The 14281-nt window shown below is 44.4% G+C and overlaps 1 protein-coding gene across 1 annotated transcript; it reads left to right on the top strand.

Annotated features, from left to right (window-relative positions):
- Positions 1-10598: 10598 nt before the first annotated feature.
- Positions 10599-11760, top strand: LOC106977921 (olfactory receptor 4D9-like). The gene has a single exon (XM_015075496.2). The coding sequence runs from the start codon at positions 10825-10827 to the stop codon at positions 11758-11760; it is 936 nt and encodes a 311-aa protein (XP_014930982.1). The 5' UTR covers positions 10599-10824.
- The last annotated feature ends 2521 nt before the right edge of the window (positions 11761-14281 follow it).

Raw genomic sequence — 14281 nt, 5'->3', positions numbered from 1 at the left:
AGGGAGAGGGGAGGGATCATTATTGGCCAGTCCTGAGAGTGGTATGTACCACTTCTGATCACATTCCATGAGCCAGCCCTTGATCATATGGTCCCAGGTCCCCGCAAAGGAATCTGGAGAATGTAATCTAGCCCTATTCCCAGAAAGAAAAGGAGAACGTGAAAAATGGTGAACTCTAATGATCTCTTCCACATTTATGATTCATTGCTAAGAAATCACAATTGGATAAGATTACAGAGACTAAGACTTTGTCTCTAAAAGGATTCTCTTAATATATAGATGTGCTAGAAATACTGCTAGACCCTTGGAATGCACAAAGAACTAAACTGAAATGAAGAAAATTGGGGGAAAGAAAATTTAATTTAAAAGAAGGGGAAGGGGATCAAGGTAATCCTGGGAATTAGAATGACAATAAACTGGAAGACCAGGTCCGCAAAGAAAAAACACTGGAGTAAAGTGCCCAAAGAAGATAGGTCTGGAAGACACCCTTATAGAAGACAACCCTCATTTCTCCCCATAGTTGCCATAGGCTAATGGTAAACAAACATTTATTAATGCAGAAGCTTCTACAGAGATGAGTGTCTTTCTGTTTGTTGATTGTCCTTTCCTGTGTTCTATTCCATTCCCACCACTCAAAAATGTTCCGAATTATTTTCCAATATCAGACATACTTCCCCAAGCATTAAAATTCCAATAAAGACAAAGTTTTGTCTTCAGTTAGATTCATCTGCGGAACAAATGATCATTTACCACCTGGCTCCATCTTTGCTCTGGTATCATTGTTCTCCAGATCCTATGTACTTTTCACAACGATGCCTTTTTCTTTTCTGTCCCTCTGCTGACTTTACCTTGAACAAAACCTTTGTGACTGGGTGGAATTTTAACTAACCAAAGATGTGTACAATCAGAGTTTATGTTCCCAAGTGTAGGACCCTACAAATGACAGCAATCCAGCAAAAGGCACCCAGGAAGCTGTCTTAGATTGTTTACACATGCAAAATAACCTGATCAAATGCAGTGAGGGATAGCAATTGAATTCATGAAAACATTAAATTTACTTCTCTTTTGGAGTGCCTGGCTGGCTCAGTCAGTTGAATGTCCAACTTCGTCTTGGGTCATGATCTCGTGGTTTGTGGGTTCGATCCCCACATTGGGCTCTGTGCTGATGGCTTGGAGCCTGGAGCCTGCTTCAGATTCTGTGTCTCCAGGTAGAGACATTTCCTTAATTAACTAATACATATAAACTGATTCTAGCTTATCTTACACAGGTCACATATGCTTGGTCCTATCACCTATGATTTTTTTTTCTATATAAAGAAGCTTGATTTTACATTTACACTGTATTTTTCATAAGCAAATCAACATATCTATATGCACAAATCAGCTGGTTTAGGAGTGATCCTGCCATTCTGGACTTCTTTGAGAAATTCAAACTCTTTCAAGTCTGAAAGAGAATGTTGTCAATATAGCTCTTACTCAATAAAGAAGACTATTAGTTCAGTGCTGTGTTAGTAATCTATTACTATTATATTGTATTACCCCAAAACTTAGTGGCTTAAAACAACAGTTTTTGGGGTGCCTGTGTGACTCAGTCAGTTATGTGTCTGCCTCTTGGTTTCGGCTCAGGTCATGATCTTGCAATTTGTGGGTTTGAATCCTGTGTTAGGTTCTGCACTGGCAGTGTGGAGTCTGCTTGGGATTCTCTCTTTCTCTCTCTCTGTCTCTCTCTCTGTCTCTCTCTCTCTCTCTCTCTCTCTTCCTCTCTCTCTCTCTTTCTTAAAATAAATAAATAAAAACATTTTTTTAAAGGAAGCAGGTTTTTAAAAAATCAAAAATCACAGTTTATGTGTGTTGGGAACTAGGCATGGCTTAGCTAAATCTTCTGCTTCCGGGTCTCTCACAAAGCAACAGTCAAATGTCAGCTGGGAGTTGTCTCATCTCAAGGTTCGACTGGGGAAAAATCTGCTTCCAAGCTCACTGACATGATTGTTGGCCCAAACATTGAGCTGCAGGACTAAGGGCTTCAGTTCTTTATTGAATGTTGGCTGGAGACGATCTTCCAGCCTCTCTCCAATATGGCAGCTTACTTCATCAGACTGAACAATCAAGGCAAAAGAGTGTGCAGCAAGATAGAAGTTGGTCTTTTATAGCTTACTCTTACAAGTGACATCCTATCACTTTGGCTGTACCTCTGTTCACCAGAAGCAAATCACTAAATTCAGTCCACACACAAGACGAGGGGATTGCACAAGAGCACGAACATCAGGTCCAGGACCAACGAAGTTCTAAAAGTAAATTATGAAAAATTATTGCAAATTATGAAAGAAACCTGAAATTAATTTATTCAGAAAAGGTTACAAAAGACAAAAAAAAAAGGGTCGTGGGGAATGTCAGAGATGATTCAGAGGTACTGAGCCCTTATTGACAAGCAGAATGATAGAATGATAGTATCAGCCACAGCTAGAGAAGTATTTAGTTATTAATAACAATGATCAGATCAATTGTATTAATAACATTGATCAGAAGCACCTGGGTGGCTCAGTGGGTTAAGCGTCTGACTTCGGCTCAAGTCATGATCTCACAGTTCATGAGTTTGAGCCCTGTGTCAGGCTCTGTGCTGACAGCTCAGAGCCTGGAGCCTGCTTTAGCTTCTGTGTCTCCCTCTCTCTCTCTGTGTTTCTTCTACTCACACTCTGTCTCTCTCTCTCTCAAAAATAAATATTTTTAAAAATTTAATAAAAAAAATAACAATGATCAGATCAAATGATTAGACCAGATCAACTTTTTAAAAAGATTTCATTTTTAAGTAATCTCTGCACCCAACATGGGGCTTGAACTCACAACCCCAAGATCAAGAGTCACATGCTCCACCGACTGAACCAGTCAGACACCCCTGCTATAGACATTTCAAATGTCTGTATATATGCAATATCTATGATATGCGATATCCAAGCGAGACCATCCATCTATGGTCTATGGTGAGAGACAAGGTTTCAAAAATGATATTAAGGAATGAGATGGGAAGCAACATGCAACTCTCTGCTTTTAGGACTTCTGGAATCATAGGGCCTGGAACATGGTGGATGCTCAGTAAACATTTTGCCATTAGATATTCGATGGATGAACAGTACGAACACATCTTTTATCTGCTCCTACTCCCACCTCTCCAGGGAGAAGATGCATTTCCCAATCTTTATGATGCTTCTGATTACACGTATCAATAGGACTCAAGCAAAGCATCTGCCTAGGAAGAAAAAAGCTTGGAATGGGCTGAAATACAGCCTACTGGGGGTTCTGTTCATTTTCCCTGAGGTTCTACCACTTACGGAAGCAGACTCCTGCCTCTTAAGGAGGCAGGCTCCCCCTATGAGCCCCCCTTCAGGCAAAGGGGCTCTAAGCCCAAGGTTATTTTTAATCCAAATGAATACATTTGATTAAGGATAATTATTCTTTCTTCCTAAAATAAGTGATTCAATTTATGAAAATTATGGGAAAAGGTTTACTTAAAGAAGATCTTTATTCAATAGCAGATCATCTTACCTTCTTCTTTAAGTTCAAACATACACACATCCCCTTTGTTTTTCCTTATGTCTTATTTGCCAACTGATCTTAGTTCATATACCATAGACCTCCACGTGACCTCATGAAGGAGCTTTACATGTAAGCTTTACACGTAAGTACGTGTAAAATGTGGCCTCTACATAGTTTGATCTGAGGAATCTGAGTGTATTAGTTTATTATCACCACTGTAAACTAATTGCCACAAACGAAGTGGCTTCAAACCACATACATTAATTATCTCACAGTTCTGTAGCTTAGAAGTTTGACAAAGGTCTCACTGGGTTGAAATCAAGGCATCTACACACATCTTCCAGTACATGACTTCTTAATAACACTCAAGGGAGCTTCATCCCAAAAGGAGAGTATAGCTGTTCGAGTTAGCAGTCACATCCAAAACTATTCCCTGCGGTGAAATATCAGGTCCGGGCCTGGGAGACTGGTGCTCATGTCAGAGGCACCACAGAGCAGTGTGGTGGGACTGTGGGAGGACCGTGCAGAGGTGATTCTTGGAGCTGCCGTCTGCCTCTGACAGTAGGAAAGAAGACGTTGACCCAACCAACACTCAGATGCACGTCTGCCCTACGGGAGAATATTGTTTGACGGTTAGCGTCTCCTAAGGTCAGTGTGTGCAACCAAATGGCAGGCTCTGCTTCTCAGGTAAGGGATTCAAGTTTGGGACCTTTAATGAGGTCACTTTGTTATAAGGGCACTTTAGTGGGTGCTCACATGTCCGACTGTGTGTCTGTGTGTGTGTGCCCATGCACAGCCCATTTTGAAATGTTATGGTGAATCACAAAAGGGGTTTGAACATTTATGTTTATTTATTTTTGAGAGAAAGCATGAGCAGAGAAGGGGCAGGGGGGTGGGGGACAGAGGATCTCAAGCAGTCTCTGCTCTGACAACAGTGAACTGGATGTGGGGCTCGAACTCACGAACTGTGAGACCAAAACCTGAGCTGAAGTCAGACACTCAACTCAATGAGTCACCCAGGTACCCCAATAAACCTGTTTTATGAAAACGGGTCGACCTGGCCATGCTTCTGAAGAAGCACTTGGGATCTTGAGTTTGTTCTTGCCAAAAACAAAAACAAAAGCAAATTTATAAACGATGCTTGTCTGTTTTCTTTCCTCTTTTTTTGTTCCAAACAGACCCATACATTCTCCACCTTTTCGTTTCCTAGTTGCACATATATTTTGTGCACAGCAGAGCACCATTTTTGGCATTTCTTGGTAATTTTGGTGATTGGTCACATCCAGGACTAATTTCTGCACAGAACCTCACACATCTGGGTTTCAAAGCCCATTCTCTCAACCACTACGATAAGCTGCCTCCAGAAATCCTTGATGTCAACAGTTTGACTTGACGTCACCAGTCGGCTTACAGTTAAATATCAAGAAATAATTGAAGTTTGTGGTTAATGGAGATTTAACCATTCGTAGGCAGTGGGCAGAACGGCCCTTGACTAGTCATGAGGTAGTTGAGGCAATAGGATTTAAAACAATTCAGGGGAACCTGGGTGGCTCAGTCAGTTAAGCATCCGACTTTGACTCAGGTCATGATCTCACAGCTTGTGAGTTTGAGCCTGGTGTTGGGCTCTGTGCTGACAGTTTAGAGCCTGGGGCCTGCTTCAGATTTTGTGTCTCCCTTTCTCTCTGCGCGTCTCCTGCTCACACCCTGTTTCCCTCTCCTTCAAAAATAAATACACATTTAAAAAATTTTTTTAATAAATAAATAAATATAAATAAATAAAACAATTCAGCATTAAAGCTCCAAAGGCCTAGAAATCAATGGGTCCATTTAATATTGTACTGTGTTGTGCAGATGTCGCCTACTTTCTTTTTTTTTGTTTTTTAAGTTTATTCATTTATTTTGAGAGAGGGAGAGAGAGAGAACAAGCAGGGGAATGGCAGAGAGGGAGGGAAAGAGGGAAAGAATCCCAAGCAGGCTCCGCACTGTCAGCACAGAGCCTGATGTGGGACTCAAACTCACAAACCGTGAGATGGTGACCTGAGCCGAATCAAGAGTCTGGTGTTTTACTGACTGAGCCCCCCCAGGCATCCCTGGCCTACTTTCAGAAGGACTGACGGCAGCAAGTGTTCCCCTTTCACTGAGGAAAAGACTGAGCCTCCCGGAGTTTGCTGCCTTTAGAGATTCCCCCATCGCTGTGAACCCACCGAAGCTCCTGTCCCCCAAGCTGGTGTCTTCCCTCCACGCCATATTACTTCCGCCACAGCTCAAAATAAAAGCAAAATCCTCTGTGTGTTCCCTAAAACACTACGTGTGTTCTGAGTTTATTTTTTTTTAATCTTTTTTTTAAAAACTATTACTCTGGGGGTGCCTGGGTGGCTCAGTCGGTTAAGCGTCCGACTTCAGCTCAGGTCATGATCTCCGGGTCCGTGAGTTTGAGCCCCGCATCAGGCTCTGTGCTGACCGCTTAGAGCCTGCAGCCTGCTTTGGATTCTGGGTCTCCCTCTCTCTGTCACTCCTCTGCTCATGCTCTGTCTCTCTCTGTCTCAAAAATAAATAAAAACATTAAAAAAAAAATTTTTTTTTTTTAAATATTACTCTGGGGGCGCCTGGGTGGCTCGGTCTATTAAATGCCAGACTTCCGCTCAGGTCATGATCTCACAGTTCCTGGGTAGGAGCCCCACGTCAGGCTCTGTGCTGACAGCTTGGAGCCTGGAGCCTGTTTCAGAATCTGTGTCTCCCTTTCTCTGCCCTTCCTCTGCTCGCGCTCTGTCTCTCTCTCTCAAAAATAAATAAACATTAAAAAAAATTTTTTTTAATGAGAAAATGTCTGGCCCTTTTAAAAACTAAAAATGTTTGAAGACAGTGACATTCCCTGAGAATTATTGATGGGTCAGTAGATCATTGGCGGAAAGCCTAGAAAGTTAGCTGTGTGTGGCTTGGGCTCCAAGGGAAAGAGAACGGGAGGAAACTGAGCAAAGGAGAAGTTCTGTTCTGATGAGAAATTGCAAGAGACAGTTCAGTGAGATCAGAGGACCCTGTAGTTCACGACAGGCCCCTGCTGGCTTCGGTGTGGACAGAATATGGAAGGAAGGAATACAAAGCAGCATCACAGCTGAGCCCTGCCAGATATTAGAGTAGTGGTAAGGACCATATTAAGTATTGGCAGTGGGGGACGTGAGTTCCATCCTGATCTGCACAGAGGTGACCGGGCGGGCATTCTGGACGGGGAATGAGGGAGAAGCAAGCGTCAGAGAAGGGACAGATGGCAAGAAGCGGGTCCATGTCCCTGAGACTAGGCCTCTGCTCTGTCTGCCGGCGGGCAGTTACGGAAGTCAGCATTCTGACCTCGCACAGAGACAGGGAGACAGAGGCCCATCCTTCCTGATGATTACAACCAAAGGAACAGCTCTCCAGTCCTTGTAGAAAAACTGAGTTGCAAGAAATACATGTTCACCATTACAAGCCCTTTTTAGTAAATGCTCTGAGAAAGGGAGGTCAGGGGTCTCTCTCACACAGAAAATTTTCCTGGCACTGATGGGCTTTTTCGGGGAGGCGTTTGAATGGGGGAATGGGGAGCGGGGGGGGGGTGGCTGGTGTCATCCTAAGGACACAGACTTCTGCTGCCCGAGGCCCTGATAAACTTGGGGCCTGTCTGGGTGCAGAGGTTTGGACAGAATTATTTGGGTCAAGAACTCAGCAGTTCTCTGGAGCACAGGGAACTTTTGGGGGTGGATGGAGCTTTTTTAAGAGAGATCTGAAAAGGGAGATTTTATTGTAAGCAGGTGACAAAACCACAAAGCCGGATGCCTGTCGACACCCAAAGCAGGACTTACTGCAAATGTTCTTCTCTTTGTAACAGGATGGGAAGCAGGGGGAAATCACTGAATTAGGATTTATAGAAAGTGACACTTGGTGGGGTGCCTGGGTGGCTCAGTCAGTTAAGCGTCAGGCTTTGGTTAAGCATCAGACTTCAGCTCAGGTCATGATCTCACAGCTCATGGGTTTGAGCCCCGCGTCGGACTCTATGCTCACAGCTCAGAGCCTGGAGCCTGCTTCTGATTCTGTGTCTCCCCTCTCTCTCTCTCTCTCTCTCCCACTCACACTCTGTCTCTCCCTCAAGAAGAAATAAACGTTAAAAAAAAAGTGATGCTTGGTAATAAAAGTTTTTATTTATTTATTTACTTACTAAAGTTTATTCACTTATTTTGAAAGAGAGGGCAAGAGTGTGTGAGAGCAGGGGAAGGGCAGAGGGAGAGAATCCCAAGAAGGTTCCGTGCCATCAGCACGGTGCCCCACACGGGGCTTGAACTCATGAACCACGAGATCACGACCTGAGCCGAAGTCAGACACTTAACCAACTGAGCCACCCAGGCACCCTTAAAAGGTTTTTTTTTAATGTGTTCCTTTACCAAATGTAAATGTTCTAAATCGTTTTATCCTTTGGTATATCGGCTTTTTAAAAAAATTAATAGATTTTAGTTCTTAGAGTAGCTTAGGTTTACAGGGAAATTAAACAGAAGGTACAGACAGCCCCACACTCCTTCTCCTCCCCTGCCCCGCCCCAGTTTCCCCACTATCAATATCTTGCATGGGTGTGCGCTGTGTTCGTTAACAACGGAGGAACCAGGATAGATACATTTATTAACTAAAGTCCTTAGTTTGCGTTGGGGCTCATTCTTAGTGTTGTACATTCTCTGGATCTGACAAATGTGTGATGCCATGTTGAAAGAGCAGACCTAGGCTGGCCAACTAGTGACTATGTCCCTGACATGGCCGCAGAAAGAAGTTCCCGCTCAAACCTCAGACCACGCATCCCCGCCTTGAGTAACTTATGTTTTCTAAGAAAGCAGGCTACCGATTGATGCATTCTTCCGAAGTCTGAGGTGGGAGGAAGGGGAGTGTGAGAGGCGTGGAAAGTGTGAGTAGAAGAGGGAGGGCCAGAGGCAGGAGCCCTCAACCCTGTCCAGGCTTAGAATGACCTGGGAGCATTTTAATAACTGACCCCTCCCCAAACCAATTAATCAGTCTCTGGGGATGGTGTTTGGTGGTAGGTATTTCTCTAGCACAGCAAGGCTGACAGCCAATGGTTAATAGGTGACCAGTGAGAAACGTTCTGTATACACTGAGGCCAAACACGTTAAACAACCTCAGACACAGTGGTTCTTAAACTTCAGGTGCATCAGAATCTGCTGGAAGACTTGTTCAAACACAGATTGCTGAGCCCCACCCCCAGAGTTTCTGATTCAGTGGGTCTGTGACCACCAGACCCAACATTTGCATTTTTAACAAGTTCCAGGTGACCACTGATAATTGCTGATCTGGGACCACACTTTGGCAGCCAATCGGCTGAGGCCACGACCCTTCCCAGCCAATCGGCTAAGGCCATGATCCCTATAAAACCTTTGTGCTTTTGAAACTCCCTCTCTCTCCGGTATCTCACCGCTGCCTCAGTGCAGGTAGGGGATTGAGCTCGAGCTAGCTCAAATAAAGGCTCTTTGCTTTTGCATCGGACTCAGCTCCCTGGTGGTCTTTGGGGATCATGAATTTTGGGCATAACAATGTATCCATGATTAAAAATAAAAATCCCTAAAAGTCCCCTGTGCCTCACCTATTCATCCCTCCCCACCTGCACACCCCAGCCCTTGACAACCGTTAACTTTTCTACTACAGTTTTGCCTTTCCAGAAAGAATGTCATATAGTTGGAATCATACAGTATATATATTTTCAGATGATCTTCCTTTGCTTAGGAATTGTGCATTTAAGCTTCCTCCTTGTTTTCTTGTGCCTCAGTAGCTCATTTCTTTTTATAACTAAATAATATTCCATTGTGTGGAATGTATCTGCTTTTTAAATGCTATATTTGAGGGACGCCCGGGTGGCTCCGTTGGTTGAATATCTGACTTCAGCTCAGGTCATGATCTCCTGATTCATGAGTTCGAACCCTGCATCAGGCTTGCTGCTGTCAGCACAGAGCCCACTTTGGATCCTCTGTCCCCCCATTCTCTGCCCCTCTCCTGCTCACTCTCTCTCTCTCTCTCTCTCAAAAAAAAAAAAAACATTTAAAATAAATAAATAAATAAATAAATAACATTTAATAAAAATACTATAGTTGATCTTTATTGCAATTATTTCAAAACACCATCTTTTATAGGAGAAGTGTACCAGCATCTCCCAAATAATGTTGCGAGAAGACTGGCCCAGCAAAATGTTAACTGGTGCAGCATGAGGGGACATGTGGTCTGTGGGAACTCAGGTTAAAGAATTAAACAAGTCCATTCGAACTTCACGACCCTATGACACAAGCATGATTCTGCCCACTTGTACTGATGATACACAGAAGCTCAGAGTCACCTACTAATTGAGCCACCTACTCAGTTAAGACAGAGTCTGTATTCAAATCCAGGTCAACTGGTTCTAAAATCCGTGCTTTTTTGCACAAAACCGAAGCCTCTACAAATAGTGAGGTGAGACGAAGTGCCATCCAAAGGTAGGTGTTAAGAAGGGAGGGAGCCCGAGAAAAGACAGCCATTTGTGCAGTGGCCTCGGTGAGAAAGCCTTTGCCAAGAGCGTTATGAGGAGCAGGGGCTGTGGCTAGCACTTGCCAAGTCCCATGTGGACCAAAGAGAACAAGCCGCCAAAAAGAAGAAAAACTGAAAACAAAAGCAGCTTGTGCTCAGATTGCATGAGCTGCTGCAAACCTCTTTATCCTCAGGGGAGAAGGCAAACTGGAAATGGTTTTTCTTGCCTTAGTGCTGATCATCAAGCATCGTGACAATTTGCACAGACTATGCCAAGCAGATCATCTACTGTGGAAGATGGTGAGACAAGACGCTCTAAGCTTCCAGTACCGTCTCAGGCCCTGTTTTATACTTTTCCCCGGCATGTTTCCCACGTCCTAACAATGAGATATATGAGTTCTCACTGAAAAACAAAATGAGTCCTCTTTGCTTCTCAGGCCATCTAGGGACTTTTCAAGAGGGGTACAGGATATGTAAAATTATGCAACCATAAAAAAAGGTCAAAAGAATTTAATAGCATGCTGATTTTGGTGCTTTGATTAATCACATCCATTGGAAACTCACTTTTTCATTTACTCTGAAGGAACTCTAAACACACCATCTACTGGGGATATCTTCCTGAATTGTAGGCATCCCTGCCCACAAGGAAAATAACTGCAAAAATAACCCTTGAGACACTCCAGTCCTACAGCTCACATTCCTTTCGTTTTTAACGATACACCTCATATTTTCCATTTTCTCCTTAGGTAGTTGAAGACGAAGAAACATAACACAATGGAGCAGGGAAATTACACCAGGGTGAAAGAATTTATTTTTCAAGGACTGACCCAGTCCCGGGAGTTAAGCTTGGCCTTATTTCTTATGTTATTTCTGGTGTACACATCAACTCTTCTGGGAAACCTCCTCATCATGGTCACTGTGACCTGCGAGTCCCGCCTTCACACGCCCATGTACTTCCTGCTCCGCAATCTCTCCGTCTTGGACATCTGCTTCTCCTCCATCACCGCTCCCAAGGTCCTCGTAGACCTCCTGTCAAGGACGAAGACCATCTCCTTCAATGGTTGCATCACTCAGATCTTCTTCTTCCACCTCCTCGGGGGGGCAGACATTTTTTCTCTCTCTGTCATGGCCTTCGACCGCTACATGGCCATCTCCAAGCCCCTGCACTACGTGACCATCATGAGCAGGGGGCGATGCACTGCCCTCATCGTGGCCTCCTGGGTGGGGGGCTTTGTCCACTCCATTGTGCAGATTTCCCTGTTGCTGCCCCTCCCCTTCTGTGGACCCAGTGTTGTTGATGGCTTCTACTGTGACGTCCCCCAGGTCCTCAAACTCGCCTGCACCAGCACCTTTGCTCTTGAGGTCTTAATGATTTCCAACAATGGCTTAATCTCTACACTATGGTTTGTCTTCCTCCTTGTGTCCTACACAGTCATCTTGACGATGCTGAGGTCTCACGCCGGGGAGGGAAGAAAAAAAGCCATCTCCACCTGCACTGCCCACATCACTGTGGTGACCCTGCACTTTGTGCCCTGCATCTACGTCTACGCCCGGCCCTTCACTGCCCTTCCCATGGACAGAGCTGTCTCCATCACCTTCACAGTCATCATCCCGGTCCTGAACCCCATGATCTACACCCTCAGGAACCAGGAGATGAAGTCAGCCATGAAGAGACTGAGGAAAAGACTTGGACCTTCAGAAAAAGAATAGATGGCTATGAAGTCCAGATTGAGAGTCAGAACTGAAAAGTATTCTCTCACAACACAGTAGCAGACCCCAATCAATAAGACCATCTTGAGGCCAAAGTTTCCCCTGTGTCTTATAACAGCATCCTCTAATAAGAGTGTCCTGAAATGGCCTTCTCTGAAACGTTTTTTTCTTGGTGAAATTGTCAATGACTTAGAGTCTTCAGTCCACAAATTGGTCTCTCTTCAAGAAACTCCAAAGCTTGCATCACCCAAACACCTCATTTTACAGGTGAGGAAATGAGGTCTGAGAGAAAGTGACTTCTCAGTTGTGGAGCTCTGGCTGTTGTTGCCCAACCAGTAATTAGCAAAATGATCTCCAGGGACCAGGAGTCAAGGCCAGAAAGCCCAGCCATCCCTCCCTTTGTGGAAATCATCTTCCATTGCCAACCTTGGAGGACCCAGGGTACATCTTTCTATGGAAACCTCTGGGTTTCCCTTGCAGAAGTTGAGGTAAGTTTTGTGTGTCGCCAAAGGTTTCCTAGCTAACTAATGGTGGAGGCAAGGCTGGATCTGAGTTATCTGACCCTCAGCTAAGTGCATGGTTCCCTACTCCTGCCTCCTCATACGGGATTTGATAGGGTCTGAAACAAGCCCATCCACAAACATCTCTCCTCTAGTGTAGTATTATGAAAGGTGTTTGCTTGTCTTCACCTGACCAAGGAGTAAATACCTGAGGGCTTCGGGCCCCTTTAAGAATTTCAACATCATTTCCAGCCATTCATTCCCAACCAACCCTCCAGAGAAAGGAATCCTATCCTGTGTGCATTGCTAGAATGTGCCTGACTCAAGTCCACAAGAAACAACGGCTTAAGAATAAACTCAGGGGCACCTGGGCAATTTAGTCAGTTAAGCAGCCGACTTCAGCTCAGGTCATGATCTCATGGTTGGTGAGTTCGAGCCCCGTGTCAGGCTCTGTGCTGACAGCGTGGAGCCTGGAGCCTGCTTTGAATTCTGTGTTTCCCTCTCTCTCTGCCCCTCCCCTGCTAGTGCTCTGTCTCTCAGAAAATAAATAAACATAAAAAAAATTTTTTTAAAGAATAAACTCAATTTGGGGTACTTGCATGGCTCAGTGGGTTAAGTGTCCCGATTTCGGCTGAGGTCATTATCTCACGGTTTGTGGGTTCAAGCCCTGTGTCAGGCTCTGTACTAACAGAGCCTGGAGCCTATTTCAGTTGATTTCTCCCTCTCTCTGCTCCTCCCCTGCTCTCTCTCTCCCTCTCTCTCTCTGTCTTTCCCAAAAATAAATAAACATTAAAAAAAAGAAGAAGAAGAAACTCATTTTTCATTATCCAGACCTCCTTTTTAAGAGAATAGAAAACAATATTTTGTTTGAGTTCGTCTCCTGGAAACCTATTAAGTTTGTCAAGTAAAGAGATGAAGTTGGTGGTCAACTAGAATTTGGGTTGCATTTGGATCCCAGGCTTCTCTCCCATGCAATCTCTGATGGATGCATGAAGTAAAAGAAGTAAAGAGCCATTTGAGCTGCCCGATTCCAAGAAAAACACAAGTAAGGGAAGCCTGCCAAAATATAGCCCATCCCAAACATGTCTAACACTGCCTAGTATTCCTCCCTTGGTGCTGGCTTGAAATCCCTGCTCTTAGAATATTTCCTAAGATAGACACAGTTCATGGGGGACAAGCTAGATAGAATGCCACCACTTCCGGAGTTAGATACGTCTCCGGATGGCCATAGCAATCTGCTGGTCTTGACGGTGGGGAGGGGGCATCTCTGAGTCTATTTTCAGGGGTACGCCTCTGGGGATTCATTTCAGATGGTTTGTTGGATTAGTCAAAGGCGCCAGGTGTCCTCCGAGGGTAGAGGAGATGTAGAACTGGAAAGCTGCACTGGGTGGACGTGACGGGGTGACTCCAAGTCCAAAGGTAGCCCAAGAGACCCAGGTGCAGAAGGGTGGATCACTTCAGCACAGCAAAGCAAGGCAAACACTGGTAACAAAATCCACACGTGCTTATGCCAGATCCTGGACTCATGGCTGTTTCACCAAAGCTGGAAGATCTTTTTTAAAAGATCTACATTTGCTTCTTTGGGGTGGTTGTTACTTCCTGCCTAGAATTAAAACCATTCACCTCACTTTTGACCTCAGCCTTGACTTTTGTATCGAATTACCCATGTTACAAAAACAGCAAGAACAATTCAAACTTCCTTTTGAACCAGAATACAGAATCACATTCTGCCCTCACCAGTGTGTTCTTTTATCAACAGTAGCAGATATTTTCTTCCTTGTAAATTACTTTAAATTTTTTTTCATTAGTATTACTTGGGGCACCTAGGTGGCTCAGGCGGTTAAGCGTCGGACCCTTGATTCCACTTCAAGTCATGATTTTGCAGTTCATGAGTTCAAGCATCGGGTTCCACGCTGACAGTGCGGAAGCTGCTGGGGATTCTCTCTCTCTGCCCCTCCCCCGTTTTCTCTCTCTCTCTCTCTCTCTCTCTCTCTCTCTCAAAATAAATAAATAAACATTAA

Source organism: Acinonyx jubatus, chromosome D1 (genome assembly GCF_027475565.1).
Source record: "Acinonyx jubatus isolate Ajub_Pintada_27869175 chromosome D1, VMU_Ajub_asm_v1.0, whole genome shotgun sequence".
NCBI classification, from domain to species: Eukaryota; Metazoa; Chordata; class Mammalia; order Carnivora; family Felidae; genus Acinonyx; species Acinonyx jubatus.
The sequence above is the reverse complement of the archived record's forward strand: the minus strand, read 5'-3'. Positions and strand labels throughout refer to the sequence as shown.

Excerpts from the sequence above, each read along its gene's own strand:
- LOC106977921 (XM_015075496.2), top strand. The coding sequence starts at position 10,825 with ATGGAGCAGGGAAATTACACCAGGGTGAAAGAATTTATTTTTCAAGGA.